Genomic DNA, 18,838 nt, shown 5'->3' on the forward strand with positions numbered 1-18,838 from the left:
CTCTCTCTCCCTCTCCTCCCTCCCTCTCTCTCTCTCTCCCTCTCCTCCCTCCCTCTCTCTCTCTCTGCCTCTCCTCCCTCCCTCTCTCTCTCTCTGCCTCTCCTCCCTCCCGGGAACAGCACTAACTGTCTGGGAGCTGCCAAGACACGCTCCTTTCAGCCCTACTGCCCATCTCTATCTCTCCACAGATTTGATTGGGTGTCTCATTCTCACACTTTTTCTGGTTGATGTAGTTGTCGCACACAACACCACCCTTCCCTTCATTATGGTGTTCATCTGTTCATCTCTCTCTCTCTCTCTCTCTCTCTCTCTCTCTCTCTCGCTGTGCCTTTAAACAGTTTCCTGATCAGTTGGTTGTGTGCATGTTTTTTATTTATGTTATTTATTTAACCGTTATTTAAACAGTGTGTTTGACTCAGCAACTTGTAGTTCGAGTTGGGTGGAGTGAAAGTCTTCTTTCTCTTACATATACAAAGTCCTCTTCTCTCCCCCCTCTCTCTCCCTCTTCCTGCTCATGTAATCGCTCCCTCTCTCCCTGCTCAATAGTCTGATGTGGCTTGTCTTGTGTTTTGGCTCTCAGACGAACAGATGTTTTCTGTCGAGTTTGATAATGACGCCCTTAAAGTCAGGAGATTTGACTGCAAACAGGGGCTTTTTAAGGCCAGAGAGCTGTAACCTTTTTAGCCCTCCGCTATTCCCCTGATCCAGCACAGAGCCAACCCATAAGGGGCAGCAGTGACATCTGTGGTTTCTGTGTTTGTAAAACCTTTCTAGAGAAAGAGTATGGATGCAGTGTCTGTGCCTTTATGTTTATGTATTTTAAAGTGTGTGTGGGTGTATGCAGGTTTTTTGCTCATAGCGTTCATTTGTTTTAGTTTTTTTTGCAATAGGTAAATAGATAGCGCACAATTATTAAGCAACACTCCCTTGCATGTGATTGGGACCTTGCTACTTATGTTTGCATCTGAAGCAGGGGAGCGTTTTTTGATGACATTTTTGCTAACTAGTTAGCAACTTAGTAGGTTGCCTAAGGGAAATTGCATCGTAACCAAGTAACAAACGCGCCCCAGAAGTCTTGAGTTTCCATGGCAACTGTGTTGTGCGATTGATTCCATTCTCCCCACACTCGTGCATAGAGGCCCCTTAGTTGGACGTCTTGCATCTGTTTGCCATTAGCTTCTAATTAAAATCAATGCAGTCAATGGCAACGTGTGAACATGAGGATTAAGTGATGTGTCGGTAGTCGTATTAGCATCATATGGCAGGCTGTGGAGGTCATTAGAGGCATTAGTCTGGAGTTAAAAGGTGGTTGGCTGGTTTAGGAGAGGGGGGCAGTGGTGGTGGGAGTGGTAGACCAAAATTGGTGGGAGAGCTCTGGAGAGTATTCCAAGATTCTGGCTCAGTAGTAAACAAAATGAAGGCAACCTTGAGGTAGTGGTTATATCATGAAATAGAGGAGCCTTGAGTAAATGTCATCTGTGGGCCATCTGCTAGCAGGTTTACTACTTTCTGTAGGTTAACTTAGCCACGTTTGTCATTTAAACATGTTTTTAGAATATCCCCCCATCAGGCATATGATGTTCTTCTTTTTACTTTCATTGTAAAAGGCAATGAAAATGGGTATCAAGAGAACATTATACCCCCTCTACTTTACACTTTGTTTTTTACACTTCATACCCCCCTCCTCTCTCTCTCATGCTCACGAGCTCGCTCTCTTACATACACATACTCCAGTAAGTACTGTGCATAGTTTCCAAAAGTCAGCATCTTGCCTTGCAGGGTTTTATGTAGATCACTGTGCTGTATGTTTGTGTGGGCAGTCAGTCTGACCTGTTTGCTCTGCTCTGCTCAGAGCATTTTACTGGTGATGTGGGTTAGCTGCTGTGTAGGCTGAACTAGGTGATGGACATTCATGATCACATGGAAAATATGCAGCCCAATAGCTCTTCCCCGCAGCTGTAAACTGCTGTTGCTTTGTTCAGAGATTTGCGTGTGTTGTCCGTTAGGGAGAATCAAATGGCCCAACTTTTGAAAACCCTGCTCTGCTTTTGCAGTGCTGTTCCTTTGTACCAACATAACTTCCTTGTAAAATGTTATCAAATGTGATCAATGTTAAATGGTGGCAAGCTTATGGTGAGATGAGAACCACTGTGTGTGTCTGTCTATATTTTTGTATGTTTTAGTGTGTGTGTGTGTGTGTCGATAAGACTGAAATGTGAAATGTGTTGTCGTTGCTGCATATCAGCAGCAGAAGAACAGAGGAAGAAACGGGCAAGAGGGTCATTACACAGGGGATAAGACACACATTCATCTGATGCTAACAGAGCTACATGCTCGCACAGATGCCGGAAATGGGAATGTAAGCCTGCGCTCACAAGCGACTTGCACAGAAAGCAGTTTACTATGTACAGAGGGAGAGAGAGATACTGGGTCCTATGTCCCTTGAGACAGAGATAGAGACAGAAGCGCACACACACACACACACAGATGGACATGGACATGGATGCCCAGATGCAGGCAATTGGCCTCTGGGGAAAGAAAATATTCACACACACACACGCACACGCACAAGCACACACACACACGCACACGCACAGAGAGAGAGAGAACCGGAATGGAAAGTGCATCTTCTGTCTCAAGGGTCCTCCAGAGGGGCACAAGGTTTCTTGTCTTCCTGACATAAAAAAACAGAATGCAACTCTGATAAAAGATATTTATAGAAAAAATATTTTCTCACATTAACATTTACGATGTCTGTCCCCTATGAAAATAGTTGCCGGAATGTCCCCTTTTTAGTTTTGGCGTGAAATGGCTGTCTAGCCGTAGGACCTTTTTTGTAATGGAGAAGATTGATGAAGAAAGGGTCAAAAAGTATGTGTGGTTTTTCCATGGAAAGGGAGAGCGAGAAGTGTGCGTGTGTGTGTGTTGTTTGGTATCCATGTCTTTTGTTTTTGTTGTGCTTTTTATGCATATGGGTTAGGTCATTAGGTTATGTTTTTGGGGGTTGTGTGTCAGACATGCATCATAGTCATAGTTATTTCAAATAATTCACTTTGCATATGTTGTTTGAATTAGTCGCTTCAGTGAAGAGATGGAATACGCCAAGGGTCACGCTGTGCGTGCGTGCGTGCGTGCATGCGTGCGTGCGTGCGTGCGTGCGTGCGTACTTGTGTGTGTGTGTGTGTGTGTTGGGCAGATGGAACACTGTCCCCCTAGGGACGTGTGTGTGGTCTCTGTAGAGGTGGAGAGGGCGCTGGGTGGGTTAGATGAGGGGGCGTACTGGAGTGAGAGTTGAGAATGAGTGTGGTTGGGCTGGGGGTCGGGATCAGGTCAGCCGGATGGTCCTCCTGGTCCTGGTGCTGGCGCTGGTGCTGGTGCTGGTTCTGGCCTGGGCAGGGCTCTAGGCTCTGGGCTCTGGGCTCTGGGCTCTCTCTGTCCTTCCCTCTGTCCCAGTGGAGCACAGCTGGAGCGGGTCAGAGGGAGGGGGTCACCACCTCACCCCTGCTCCCACGCTTTTCCTCCTTCCCACCCACCTTGGTCGCTTGATGCACTCTCCATCTCTCTCAGTCTCTCTTCTCGTCAGCCATATGCTTGCTCGTTCTTCATCTCTCTCTCTCTCCCTCTCTCTCTCTCTCTCTCTCTCTCCCTCTCTCTCTCTCTCTCTCCCTCCCTCTCCCTCTCCCTCTCTCTCTCTCTCTCTCTCTCTCTCTCTCTCTCTCTCTCTCTCTCCCTCTCCCTCTCCCTCTCCCTCTTTCTGGGATTCTTGGGAAGTGTTTTTCTTTTGATGGCAAAGGTCAAAGATGTTCATGATGTACACAGATGCCACACCTGAAGAACAGATGACTTCACCTCAGCATCACTCACTAATCCCCATGTTCTAACGTTCCCACCAAACACTCGAAAGCGCATAATTCTCTGGTCATTACTGAAGGTGTTTGCTGCATGTAGCCCTATGGAGCTGCTGCTCTTGTTATGCTGCTGTTGCTGTTTTGAATACGAGTCTCAGCAGCACAGGCTTTGAAATGTTTAGCTTTGGGCCTCCCATCTGTGAGCCGTCAAGTACAGCTTAGCTGTGCTCCAACATCTGTCCCCTCCTCTCCTCCATCCTCCATTTCCACCACCACACCATGGGCTCCACCCCCGGCCCACCCCTGCCACAGCCCCTGCCCCTGGCCCCATGCGCTGGGTGGGCAGCAGAGGCAGGACCCATGGCAACGGGCGTGTCTGTTTACCTCCAGCACGTCAGCGTAGCGGCCAGTGTTTACAGTGTAGTAAGTACAGCGCAGAGGCCAGGCATGAGGAGGGTTACGGAGAGGTGGTCACGCAGGAAGGGGAATGCACGTCTGCGGCGCTCACTGCACTGTGCATTTCATGACCCATTGTAAATGTTGGCTGATGCATAGTTAACCATACAGAAAGAGAACATTTTATTCCAAGTCTATTATTGATCTTGCTTATTCAGAAACATTTACATTCTCCTTTGGTCTGGCACTGTTACCAGCAGATACACACGGTACAACGCAGTGCACACAGCTGCATTTGCATTCAGTCTCCCTTAGTTACACAGCACAGTGCAGCATGACCTGTATTTTTCCCCATCAATCTGTCTACCCCTCTGACTGTTGAGTCCACTGCTTTGCTAGTATTGGCACCCTGATGCAGGAACGCAAACAGACGCTTTGATAATGTCTGTCAGCATGAAAGATAGCCCCAGCGGAGTGACAAATGTGTGTGTGTGATTTTGGGGGTGGGGGTCGTGTGTGTGTGTGTGTCTGATACAGCGTGTGTGTGTGTGTGTGTGTGTGTGTGTGTGTGTGTGTGTGTGTGTGTGTGTGTGTGTGTGTGTGTGTGTGTGTGTGTGTGTGTGTGTGTGTGTGTGTGTGTGTGTGTGTGTGTGTGTGTGTGTGTGTGTGTGTGTGCGCGTGTGTGTGCATGTGCCTACTCACGTGCACACGCTTCTGTGTGTTTGCGGTGCACGTTAGTACAGATGTGAACTCTGCTGGAGTAAATCTGGATATCTCTGACTTGCTTATCCCTGCAGTCAGCACTGCTTATTTTAATCTCCGTGTTTGCGTGCCTGCGTATATGTGTATGTAGACATGGTGGTCTGTGTTGATGTGCGTAAGCTATTTTAAGTCCATCTTTCGTTTACAGATTTCTCTACATATATGCTGAGGATTAGATGGATAGGAGCATGTGGCTCGCTGGGCTCGAGATTGCAAAAGGCCATTTCAAAATTTGTCTATTTGTGTATGTGCGTTGACCCCATTCATGTATGGAGGGCTTGTACTGCACATCGACTGCATGCATCTGAGTGTGTGTGTGTGCACACCAACTGCATATTTTACAAGCCACTGTTTTATTTATATTCTGTGCGTATAGGCAGTCGAACAGACAGACAATGGTGGTGTTAATGCGCGTCACGTAGACGGCATGTGGGAGACGGGCCTGTGTGTGTGCTTGAGCATGCATCGTGTGATTGTCAGGTATATGCATTACAATGACCTTGTATTATGTGATTATGCATGCCTGTGCATGTTGACAAACGTGTGTGGGTGTCTGTGTGTGTGTCTCTGTGTGTGTTTTGTGTGTTCTTCTGTTTCCAAGTGCCCACATGGCCTTATTGGCTAAGCCATGATGACCAGAGCGAGGTGCGTGCGTGTGTGTGTTTGAGTGTCTGCCAAATCATCGAATCGCTTTACCCAGAAATCTAAAAAAGAAATCCGTGCTGTCATATGTGCAGTCAGCCGCTCACTCTGTTTTTTTCTATTACTGGAGGCATTGGAGATGGGTGTGCATGGACGCACAGTATGCAATGCATGTGTGTGCTGCACTTTGTCACATCCTTTTGCAGTGGCAGCACCAGGGTCTCTGTTTCGGGTGCCGATTCTCCTCGTCGTCCTTTCCTTGTGGGAGTTGTGTTGCGTTGGGAGCTTTGGGGTTATACGAGTGGCTATAGGAGGACGTTAAAGGATGGGCAGAAAATTTCTGAGAAAATGTGTGCCCCAGAGCAGAGTGAAGCATGGGTGAACATGATCTGTGTAGCTCTGTGCACCCACAAGGATTTGAGTGACCATCTACAGTTGCATTTACATCTATGTATCAGCAGGCTTAAACACACACACACACACACACACACACACACACACGTGTGTGTGATTGGATTCAACAAAACTGTGTGGGTGTGCGTGTGTGAATAGATGCCGGAAGGTATGCTTGACACAGATGTGATATGCGAGAGAGAGTTGGCACCACCACAATCTTTTGAGAATGATGTGAGCAGACATGGAAACTTGCCTCCTCTCTGCCAACTCTCTGAGTAGTGTAGTGTAGTGTAGTGCAGTGTAGCGTAGTGTAGTTTAGTACAATGCAGTGCAGTGCAGTGCAGGTCCATTCTGCATACCATTGAATGTATGACCAACTGCTCCTGCAGCGGCAGCCAGCAGCCAGCGCTGAGGCTTTATTCCTGGCTAGTGTCCCCCAGCAGGGCTGCTGACACCTTTGGCCAGGCCAAGGAGTGATCTGAAAGTGACTATAAAAACATACAGTGTCAATGGGCCTGTGACAACTGACCCCTTGCCCACCCCACCCCGTCCGGCTCCTTGCGCCCGAGCCCGTTGCCGCCTCCCTCCCTCACCCTCCTCACTCTTCTCTCTGCACTCTCTCCTCACTCCTCAGGGGCCGGGCATAAATGCTTGTGTTTTTCTATTCCCTTTTTGTCATTGCTGCCCTCTTTTTCCCCCGCTGTGTAATAATAGTGCATATTTTCAAGGAAAAACTACACAGATGCCAGCAAGCCTTCTTTACAAAGGCCAACAAGGGTCAAATGTTTCCTTTAATCCATCAGGGCCATTAAATCTCCTGCGATGCGCAGAGCGATGGCGCAGACACTCCAAGGCAGCTGTGTGTGTATGTGAGAGAGAGGGAGAGAGAGAGAGTGAGTAAGTGAGAGAGAAAGGGACTGTGTGCGTGCGTGCGTGCGTGCGTGTGTGAGTGTCTTTTCAGACCAAAGTGCTGGTGGAGAGAACGGCATGTGCGATTTGTAGTGGGTGATCGGGCATGAAGCATTTCCCATTTCAGCATAATTGAAGAGTCCACCATAACATGTCACAGTTTATGGCCCAGAAAACCCCAAGAGAAGGGGGGGTCTGGTCCGCCTTGAGCGCTGGACATTCCCAATTTTATAGCCTTGGATGGGACACAATGAGAGAATTCAATTATATAGATGCCTCCCTCCAATCCAGAAGAATTAAGCACAAGAATCGAGCTTCACCATGATGCACAACTTAATTCCCGCTGTATGTTCTTCATGCTGAATTTGGCTTTCGGCACCGATGTGGTTGACTGTAAAGCACACAGCACCCAGATGTCAGATTTATTCACAGATTCCACTGCATGTTTTCCAGAGGGTGATGTAAAATATTTTTAAAAAACACATTTCATTTATGTTATATATTTTTTGAGTTATTATAACAGTATTCACTAAAATTAATATAATAATTGAAAAATACTACAATAATGTACCCTAATTTTCATGATGTTACTGATGTACATTTTTAAACTGTTCTCCTTCAACACATTTCCTGGGGCCTGTACTATAATGTAGTTCAACCTACCCAGAGTGAATACATTATATTCACCGTATAAATTATTAATTCCTAATATAACCAGATGACCAGTCTCCACCAACAAAAAAATTGTTAAGAGTCTGTACAAAGTAGGGATCTAAAGTGACGAGGGAAGGCATTACTAACCAACTCTGCAGTCACATATGATTGTAAATTAACTTGTGAGTGTTAATATCATTAACAAGGTTGGTCGGAAGGGGCGGAAAGAATTTTGGCATGTGTTCTGTGCCTTCACGTGGCGGAATAATCGTCACTCCCTGAACCGATCTGTTTTGAGATTTCAGACGGGGAGAAGCTAAACCTGAATTTAACCAAGAACATTAACTACCAGTTTTACCAGATTTGAGATGCAGAGTAAATAGCCATGGCAGCATACCTTGGTTCAAACATATCTGATTATTATGGGTTACTTGAGAAGTGACCAGTAACCCAGCATCGTAGTACAGGCCCCAGCACTCTCATCTGCTCCAGCCCTCAGTGCTCAGTGTTGCTCCTGAGGGCTCTCCAAATGAGGAGGGTCAGCTCGCTTAGCAGAATTGGCTCCAGTCAGTAACCCCTGGATGCAGCGATGTGAGGAAGCGAGATTCCCTTTGGAGTTCAAACGCAGCTGTGAAATACTTAATGGGGGAGGAAAAATAAAAACAAACAAACAAACAATCATCTGAAGTTCATTCATGGATGCTGGCGCTCATTCCCTGAAGGAGAGAAAACACTTCCGTGAGAATCCTCTGTCAGTGGTCCCTAAGCTCTTCTCTCCTCCATTGGAGCAGTGGTTCCCAAACGTTTTCAGCAGGGACCCCCTTTAAGAATATTTTCACGACCCCGCACTCACCAGAGTCTTAGCGTAGCAATGGATTTCTAGCAATATTAGTGGACAAACAATTAATGGAAAATCTAGCAGTATTAATGATTAAAAAAATGTCTAAGGCAATACATCTATTAACCATACAAGTGAATACTGTTAGTAACCAAATTATGGAATTATGTTATCTGTTAAATTTGAACCAAGGGATTTTCTTTTTTACGCAATATCCCTTTTGTCTGCGACCCCCCTTCAGTACCTTAGCGACCACCCCCATAGGGGTCTTGACCCCTAGTTTTGGAGCTGTCACAGGGAATTTGTTCCGGGCAGGGAAAAAGTTCCGGGCGACGCAACAATCGCGTTCGAATCAGCTGTTCAACACCATTCCAACAGCGTCGCTAAGCTGGTCACAATAGCTCGTCAACTGGTCGCTAAGGCTCGAGATACGCGTGCTATGTTACTGTTACGTCACTGAAAGTCGCTTTGGTTATAAAGCGTCTGCCAAATGCAATGTAATGTAATGTAATGTAATGTAACGTAACGTCACCCAGAACAACGTAATGTCGCATTTACACATTTAAAACAGCAGTTTTGAGTATTGGCAGTGTGTATTCATTGTAGTTTAACTTGGGACTGGACTATCCTTAAACCCATCATCCAATTTTAGGACAGGCATTCGCAGTTACGTTGACAGTGGATCTTAAACGCTACGGAAATGCCCATTTGGGTATGTTATTTTGACAATGTCGCATAGCAGAATGCATTGGATGATGGAGACACTAGAAGGCCTAACCCAAGTAATGCCTTGTCATCATTCACTGATCATGAACTGACATGCATTTGACAATTGTTCCTAAGGGCAGAATGGGAAAAGGTTTATTTAGTTGAGTTTACAGGTGAAAATATGCACATGCATGGTCAAGGTGCAGGACAATGGTTGATTTAGGTCCTTGTTCTGTTTTAGTCCATGGCAGAATTACATTTCGACCTTTTGAAGTCTTCTTCAGATTCAGATATACAGTAGTTAAGTGCTGCTTGTGGATGGTGCGCCTGTACGGCACTGTATGAAGCTGAGGTTATTCTGCAGGAGTGGGAGATAACATTGCCGACTGCATGGCTTTGAATAAGAGGATTAGTACTCTCTGGAGATAACAACTGAGCTCTGTTGGGGATAGGGAGTAGAGACTCTAGCGGGACCTAGTTTAAGCCAAGGACTAGTGATGAGTTTGTACTTCTCAGAAGTGAAGTGGAGTGATTCTAGATGGTAAAAAAGTTGTTCAGTAGCACACTGCTCTGCAAAAAATAAGAAAAAGACTTTTGAATCCCCTGGAACATCATCATGCATATGGGTAACATGAACAGTGGTGGCCTATATCTGAAAAGGAATCTCAATGGTATTCATTGTATGCATCTAGGATTTAATGCCCTGGACACATACATGCTAATTTGGCCATTCATTCCTATGGGGCAAGCAAAGTGGTCGGAAGGCAAGGGAACAGTGGCGAAGCGAATTGAAAATATTCAACCAAGTTCAATACTATGCAGATGAGGAGTGAATTTCGCCTGCGGTGGCCAATCAAATCATGAACATAAATGTTTCGATCAATTTGATTTGGCTCAGCAACCTGTTGACCGTTGAACTGTCGGAAATTCGTCTCTATTCACATAGCTTGTTTTACCTGCATGTGTCCCTGGCGTAAGTGGTCAAGAGAACGATGACTCCGCAGGTGCCTGTGTCTGAAAATCTCACATGTGAAAAGAAGAGAACTTCAGACTGTGATGTAACTCTTAGTATCTTAGTGCAAAATGACTAACTTCAGACACAGCATTCAGACAAAACATGCACATTCATCTTGTTTCAGCATACTGAACACATACCCAGACTGTGTAGGTTGATTGTGTTGGAAGTTAAGGTACGCACAGTCTCAGTTTTGAAGTCTGTGGGAGTGTAGGATGGCTGAGTGGTGCTGATGTTTTCGGTGTGCGCAAGCACGATGACTCCTCAGCTTGTGCAACTAGACTACTAGAGGTCATGTCGAGGATGGGAAGTCCTGCTGTTGAAATAGGCAGGCCATCAAGATGGCTGTGGTGTTTGTGTTGGCAAGCTCCAGTGAGTTTGTTTTGGTGTGCCTCGGCGCTCCTCTTGTAAGGGCGCCCATAGCTCTTGTGAAAGACAGAGTGTGTGAGTGAATATTCCAGGCAGGAGCTCTACTAGGTCCCTTATGCGTGTTTGTGTATGTATCTTTCTCCACTTCCACCCAAGAGAACTTCCCTCCATTGCTCAGGGAGAGGAAGAGCTGGAGTTTATACAGAGAAATGAATGTGAAACATCTACAAACACTCAGTCACATACACTTGTCTTCACATCACTGGCCTTCAACGACTTTCCCCTGAGAAACTTCCCCCCCTCCTTGCCTGCTATGCACTCTCTCTCTCTCTCTCTCTCTCTCTCTCTCTCTCTCTCTCTCTCTCTCTCTCTCTCTCTCTCTCTCTCTCTCTCTCTCTCTCTCTCTCTCTCCCCCTCTCTCCCTCTCCCTCTCCCTCCCAGATACGCAGCAGTTAGTCCTTGTTTTTCTTGATGCATTGACTTCAACGCCCACGCCCACGCTTACACACACACACACACACACACACACACACACACACACACACACACACACACACACACACACACACACACACACACACACACACACACACACACACACACACACACACACACACGAATGCTCTCAGTAGCCTGTCTCTTCTCTCAGCACCCTTGATTTCAGCAGCTTTCCCTCTTCTCCCCTGCTGCCTCAGCCCCATACTAACCCTGCCGGGGGTCTGATCAATGTATTCGTCAGAAGGTATGGTGGTGAGTCCCATGAATAAAACTCTGATATTCTCCCTCCTCTTCCTCCTCCTCCTCCTCTTTCTCCTCCTCTTCCTCCACCTCTTCCTCCTCCTGAAGGGAGCAGCAGCCGTGGACTGAAGAGAAGCGACCCGGATTTAGATTAATATCCCAACTCAACAGGTGACCTTTTGGCATCGGACCTTCCTCTTTTCTCCTCCTCTTTGAGCTCCTCCACACAGATCAACTGCTCTGGTGCTCCTAACATCTTCACTTACCGAGCAAAGAACAATCCTTTCTTTTAATCTTTTGGAGTTCTGTATTTTCCTCATCTCCTCAACCCGACCAGGGTCTCTTTTAATATGCCTTTCTCTTCCGCAACAAAGTCAAGCAACTGACCTACTGTAGTAATGAAATCTTTGCTGCGATGCCTCACAATCCTTCTTTCCTCAGATCTTCCTTTTAGTAGGTGTAAGGAGTGCTGTGGTAAGGCAGTCCGAAATCAGTCGACTAATCCGGAGACAGTTCTTCTCCTTTGTTTCCACTAACCTCTTTCTAACTCCCCAAGTCCTGTTGCCCTTTAGTGTTATATCATGCATGTCATGCTGACATGTCACTCACTGACATGGAGTTTTCCGATGCAATCCTTCCAGAAACGACTGGAAATCCACATTTCCTTCAATCACCTGTGAATAATGTGCATGTTTTAGCCATATTTGGGTGATTTACAGTATATTGGGTTGCATGTGAAGAAATTATTTGAATTGTACTAGTTGGGAGTGAGGTGGGGACGAGGGTGTTTGGAGGGCGGTTGGAGATGGAGATACGGCAAGGTTTGCAGGGGGTCTTCAGGGAGAAACTTGAAGCAGGCCAGTTGTAAAGTAATCTGACTCTCACCAGAGGAATAGGAAATACACCAGGGTCTGACGAGAGTCAGGCAAGGTGTACAGGTGTGTGAGGTGAGGTGAGGTGAGGTGGTGGGTCAGGATCCTCCTGAAATAGATAGAAAGGAAGTGCAGCCGGAGGTCTTTCAGTAGAGGGAGAACATGAGAGGGTAAAGAAGAGTTCTCTGTCAGACAGTGGGGTGTAGATATGAGAAGGACATTTTATGCTGTGATTCAGAGTACTGATGCACTCTCTCTCTCCTCTCTTATCCATCTCTCACTCCTCCTCACCTCTACCGACTCTCCCCCCACCCTCTCCTCATCTCTTTTCTTATCCCTCACACTTCCTGTTTCAATTTCCTCTCTCTTTTTTAACTGTTGTTTCACACACTCTCCGTCTCTACCTCTTCGTTTCCTTTCACACTTCCTCTGCACTCCTCCGCCCCCTCCCTCCATGTCTTTTTTCTCCTCCTCACAGGACTAACTCGGACTCAGCTCTGCACACCAGCGCGATGAGTCCCAACCCACAGGACCCATTTGGCATGAACCAGCAGATGGCCCGTGGGCCCCCACAGCGCAATGGTAAGACACACACACACACACACACACACACACACACACACACACACACACACACACACACACACACACACACACACACACACACACACACACACACACACACACACACACACACAGGCAGATAGTGTGAAGGTGGATTCATGGTTGACACAAGCCATCACATGACCCAAAATGATGTCAAAAACTTCGACAGAAGCTCAAAAAATGTGGTGCTGTGCGAGGTTGCGTAGCAGACATAGTCTGACTCGGCGCACATTGACCAAGCGACAACCAGGAAATATAGGCACTGCAGCAGGAGATGAGTAGAGAGAAGAGAAGATACAGCTGCATTGTTGTGTGGACAATCTAATGTCTTGAAGCTATTTTATGTTCTTCCTTTAATTTTGTTTAGTGAAGCAATTGTTAATTTAGTTCAGTAAAGCACGTTATGTTTGTCGATCTACAGTTGAGGACGATTTTAGTACCCCCTCTCCTGAAATTAGACATCTTTTGATTACTCAGTGAGAATGATTGTTATTAAGAAGCTTCTGTTATTCTGAAAACAAATACACCATGGAGATAATAAGTTGAATTTGGATTTTTCCATTGTTAAAATGAGTTTAAACCAAAAAAAATTGCAAAAATGGCAAGGACAAAAGTATCAGCCCCCTTATCATTAATAGTCAATAAGATGCCATTTATGAAGCAAAACTGACACCACACTCTTTGAGCAGTTGTGAACTAGGTTGGCACATGCCCTTCCGGCGCCGCACCGGAAATGGCTTTCCTCACACCCTACATAAAGCCTTTTTCCCCCCTACGTTTGACGTGTGCAGAACATTTAAAGCTCAACGCAAACCTTCCATCCAATCAGAAATAGGACGGGGGCGATACTTGTTTGTCTTGGCCAATAAGGGGCATCAGCGCCACTCATGGCCTCCGAGTCCTCCGCAAGTAATTACAAAGTTATCTTGATGTATGGTGGTTTTTATCAGTATATTTACAGTGCATAGTAGCGGCAAATTTATGGTATCCCATAAATGAAGCATGACGTCCTTTAATCTGCGACCCAGAAGGTCATGTGTTTCCCGTGCCTGCCTGGTACATCTTAGTGAATGTAAAGGAGCCTCTTCTTTCCTCTTCTTCTTATTCCCTTTGGTTTGAGACGTCAGCCAAAAAGTGTCTGGTATCTGTTACGACACACCAGCAATTGTGATTAATTTTATCATGTAGTGATTTATCTACAATGTGAGGATGGTTGTCCTTTCAGTTCTCGTGTATGCATTTTGTGGGGATGAGGGTTTGTAGGGTTTGTGTATGTGTTGTACGCTTGTCAGCTTTAGTTTGCCGAGGATTTTCCTGTTTGTGCCGTGAAGCCTCAGCTCTGTGTTTCGGTGTTTATGCGTGCGTGCGCGCACTAGTACGCTTCCGCAGAAGTTCTTAATCATGACATTTTGGGAATTCATTCGTCACATCCAACAATGGTCGTGATTAAAACCATCTGTGGAACTACTGTCCCAGATCATGCTTTACTTTGCTTTCTTGGTCCAGCACCCAGCCTTCTTGAGGTGGATGTGCATGCTTCAGGCTTCAGTCCTCATGAGTGTACATTCTTACCAAGCACATCCAGAGGACAATGAAAAGCTACTGCCGTGGTGTGGTCCTCATGGCCAAGAGTGCCTCTGTCTTGCATTCTTGTGGTGATGATGCTGAATTTAAGGCCTCTCTCTCTCTCTCTCTCTCTCTCTCTCTCTCTCTCTCTCTCTCTCTCTCTCTCTCTCTCTGCCTCTCTGTCTCTCTCTGTCTCTCTCTGTCTCTCTCTCTCTCTCTCTCTCTCTCTCTCTCTCACTCACTCACTCACTCACTCACTCACTCACTCACTCACTCACTCACTCACTCACTCACTCACTCACTCACTCACTCACTCACTCACTCACTCACTCACTGTCACACTCTCACACACACACATACGAAACACGTGCACACATCTCCGCATGAATGGCCATGAAAGCCAACAAAGGTGATGGCGTTCTTTGAACAACATCACTCTGGTGTCATGTCCTGTTTTCAAAGGCGTGAAGAGAAGACGGGAGGTTTTTTAAAAAGGATCATTCTTGGCATTCCAGCGCTGGCAACACCCCATTGTGCTGTAGGTGTGTGCCATTGTGCAGAGCACAGCAGTGTTGGGCTGGTAGTGCAAATGTATGCAGCTGGCTAAAGATGAATGTAGGAGCTGCTTGTGCCGCACAACTGGTAGAGCAGGGTGGCTGTACAACTGGGAGAGCATTTGCTGTCTTTCCTTGGCTTTAGATGTTTATGACCGTTGAGATGCTCTATGCCCATCTCTTACTCTGTGTGGATGTGCACAGTATGTCTCCTGTCTCTCTTTCTGTATCTCTCTCTGTATTTCTCTCTCTCACTATCTCTGACTCCCTCTTTCTCCACCCCCCACGCTCCATCTGTTCCAATGTGTCAGTATCTCTTCTTTCTCTATTTCTCCCTGTTCATCTTCACCTCTGTCTTTAACAGTGTTTCCTGTGTATCACTCTTGCTCCCCCCCCTCTCTCTCTCTGCCTGTGCTCATTCTATCTTTCCCTGTATGTCTGTAAGTGTGTGTTGGTTTGGGTTTATAAGGTCCTCTCCTCTTTCTCGCTTTGCCTACGTTGTGTCTACCTCTTCCTTTATCTCTGAAAGATAGGCTAATCCCTCCCTTTCCCTCACCACCTCCTTGTCTGTCTCTGTCTGTGTGTTTTAGAAGGAGAGAGAGAGGAGGGGCAAGAGGAAGAGTGACAGACGGGAAACATGGAGAATGAGAGGGAGAAGTACTGTAGAGAGGTAGAGGGAGGGAGAGAGAGTGAGAAATGGAGAGTGAGAGAGAGACGGTGTGTTGTGTGGCTGTTGAGCAGGGCCTCAGTGAATGAATGCACAGCATGTGCGAGAGCCGGCCAGGCCAACACACACACACACACACACACACACACACACACACACACACACACACACACACACAGACACACACACACACACACACACACACACACACACACACACACACACACACACACACACACACACACACACACACACACACACACACACACACACACTTCATTACCGTGATGGATCGCACCACCCTTTGTTTAGCCAACAGGCTTAAACAGGATATTGGGTGAAGATCCGGGGCGAGTGTGAGTTTGGAGTACAAACACACTTGCTCTTGTGCGCTCTCTCTCTCTCTCTCTCTCTCTCTCTCTCTCTCTCTCTCTCTCTCTCTCTCTCTCTCTCTCTCTCTCTCTCTCTCTCTCTCTCTCTCTCTCTCTCTCTCTCTCTCTCTCTCTCTCTCTCTCTCTCTCTCTCAAAACAAAGTGCATGCTGTACGAGCCTTCAGGGACTGTAAGTGCTCTCGCAGGTCCTTGCCGTTTACATTTGATTGACAGGTGCTAGTGGTAACTTATCGATTAGTTAATTCAGTGGGTTTTGGTATGACCTTGGTGTTGTGACCTCACACAATGTGTGAAAACACAGAACTGAGTCCATTAGGTGACGCTTTATAGTAAAAATCCAAAGAATTACAGAAAAACATGTATGGTAGGATGAATAGGAGCGGGTGTTAATTTGAGGCCGGCTGATGTCGTCATGTGCCCTGTTGTCATGGTGACCATGGCGGTAGATTGGCCCCTGATGTGTTGTAAATGAGGTGGCTGCCTTTACTGACGCCCCTCTCCTCCTCGCTGCCTCAGGTGTGCTGATGTCATCACCACAATGCCCCACTCTTTTTCTTTTTGTTTTTTTTTTCTTTCTTTTTCTGTCTTGTGTCCTTATTCTTTGAGAATGATGTCTGAATATACTTGAATTCATTTTCAAGGTAAGGTTCAGTCATGTTGAGTTACACACAGTACTGAAGTGCTGAAGAGCAGGTGAGGCCAATACATGAGCATGTAACTGTGCCAAGTTATGGGTATCCCTAAGTAGCAGTCCACTTCAAATTAACCACTTATGTTGTCACTGCAAAGGACGATACAGTTATACTGTATTTTCATGAGTATTGCATAGATGGGTAAAGGAGTAGGATAAAAGGATAAAAAATTGCTATAAAACGAAACTAAAGCCCTTTGGCAGTGTTCCTGGAAAAAAATTCAAAGTGCACTTATATATACATGTATCATACCAAGGAAATGCAAAATGACAAATTATTTATCCAGTATCATAGAGCCCAGTCATGCAGATGACCCTCTAATTGCAGATAGGGTGTCCACACGCTGGTCCATAAAACCACTCACCACAGTGAGGGAGCGCAACAGAGAGGCTAGATATATTGCATGCACATCAGAACGAGAAACGAGAAGAAGGAGAAACATTTCCTATGATTTCAACATTTGCCTGCTACATTTCCTATTCCGTTTATTGTGTGTGTGAGTGTAGAGCGGTTGTTTCCAGATGACTATTTAATGACCCCACTGAATCGCAAAAGAGATTTACATATTCAGGGAATAGCTGGTGTTCTACCACCAACCAGCAGCACTGAATGTCACAGCTTGCCGCAAGCTGATGCGCAGCGATTACGGTTTCTTGCTTTTATTAGACCTTTGTCACATATTACAACGTACTGAGTGAGCACTCCACATGCAAGCATATGCTGCTCCTTCTCAGTAGGAAATGTTCTACTGTACATTCCACAATATACTCATGAACGGCATGACGTTTTCCACGTGCGTTACGCCCTTTTGTGGGGGAAAACAGCCAATTCAAGGCAATTGGTGGTGTTGGGAAAGAATGAACGAGAGACAAGGACCTGTAGACTAGCCTCGTTCACGCTCAACATGCCGAAAAGCCAAACAGCCGTGGCTGAAGCATGGACTGTGTTCATTTAGGCTAGCCTGTGTAGCATGTAAGTTAATGAGACATTCGGTTTGATTTCCCCCATAAAGGGGTGTAACGCACATTTACGAGCAAAGTAACCGGATGGCCGTTCATGCGTATTGTCACACAGTCATGCTAATAAAGCTTTATACACCAACTGTGCGACAATATTGCCAAAGAAATGGTGTGGACATCCGATAGCCCAGAATGTAAAATGTGTGTGTGAACGTGCGTGTATGAGAGAGAAAACAACATGATTAAGAGAGTGACTCAGCAAATTTACACATGAGGAATTTTCCAATTTTAAAAGGAAAGGTGGCAATATTCGGTTTTGATCATGTGAACTTCATGTTAATTCCGAACAAGGCTGTGTTAAGGGATTATTCCGGTTGCTCCTCACATGTAAATGGAATATTCCACGGGGGTCTGGCCACAGATCTCTCGCCTCAGGCCACCTCCAGTCTCAGGCGGGAGTGTGTACAAACCACTTCAAAATAAAAGCGATTATATTTGTTTCAGCCTTTTCCGTTGGGCTAGAAACATCTTACATTAACATTAAAATTAACATTTTTGCAGCCTCTTCCGTCTAGCTCCAGCTCTAAGCCGATGTGTGCTTTTATATTTATATGTAATTGCGTTTTTAACACGAAATATGTTGGTGTCTTTGTAGATGTCACACGTCTGATGTTGTCAATGTTCTATTTGTGGCATTCGCGATGATTGTTACAAGTCAGTCAGTAACACATTTTATTTGTGAGGGCTAAACCAGCTAGCATTCAGCTAATCATCAGAGGATTACATCCAACAAAACAATTTCTAGCCAGAGTTTGCCGTCATTCCAACTAAATAGGCTAGTGCCTAACTGATATACAGTATGTTATTCTACTTCTATGCAAGAAATGGTAACAGTTACTGTGGTTGTGGCTGCCTAATTAAACGGTGTGTGTAACTGTGCTCTGTGAATAAGAGAGTGAATGCGTGTCTGTGATGGGGAGCAAGAGAGCGTGTGTGTGCTTGCTTGTGTGTGTGCGTGTGTGTACTTGGGTATAGTATGAGGCAGAGATGGGGCCTGGGCCACTGAGGCTTGCTTGAAAAGACCAAGCTGTTGCATCAGAGGATCAGATACAGTATGTGGAGCTTGAAAGCAGTCAAGATATGGGAGAACGGAAGCAGGGAGGGCAGGAAAGAGAGGAAGAGAAGAATTGAGTGAGAGGGAGAAAAAAGAAGGCGAGAGACAGAGAGAGAGCGAGAGCGCATAAGGGGCTGTTTC

At 46.0% G+C, this 18,838-nt stretch overlaps 1 protein-coding gene across 4 annotated transcripts in view; it reads left to right on the plus strand.

The window, feature by feature from the left end:
* crtc3 (CREB regulated transcription coactivator 3) overlaps positions 1-18,838 on the plus strand; it is a 73,438-nt gene that overhangs the window by 42,989 nt on the left and 11,611 nt on the right. For 3 of the 4 annotated variants that reach the window (XM_063187826.1, XM_063187825.1, XM_063187827.1), the window contains exons 5-6: positions 11,384-11,446; positions 12,626-12,729. In XM_063187826.1, coding sequence (XP_063043896.1) covers positions 11,384-11,446; positions 12,626-12,729 — 167 coding nt within the window. The remainder of the gene's footprint in view (positions 1-11,383; positions 11,447-12,625; positions 12,730-18,838) is intronic. The other variant, XM_063187828.1, reaches the window with a different exon arrangement.

This window comes from Engraulis encrasicolus, chromosome 22 (genome assembly GCF_034702125.1).
Source record: "Engraulis encrasicolus isolate BLACKSEA-1 chromosome 22, IST_EnEncr_1.0, whole genome shotgun sequence".
NCBI classification, from domain to species: domain Eukaryota; kingdom Metazoa; phylum Chordata; class Actinopteri; order Clupeiformes; family Engraulidae; genus Engraulis; species Engraulis encrasicolus.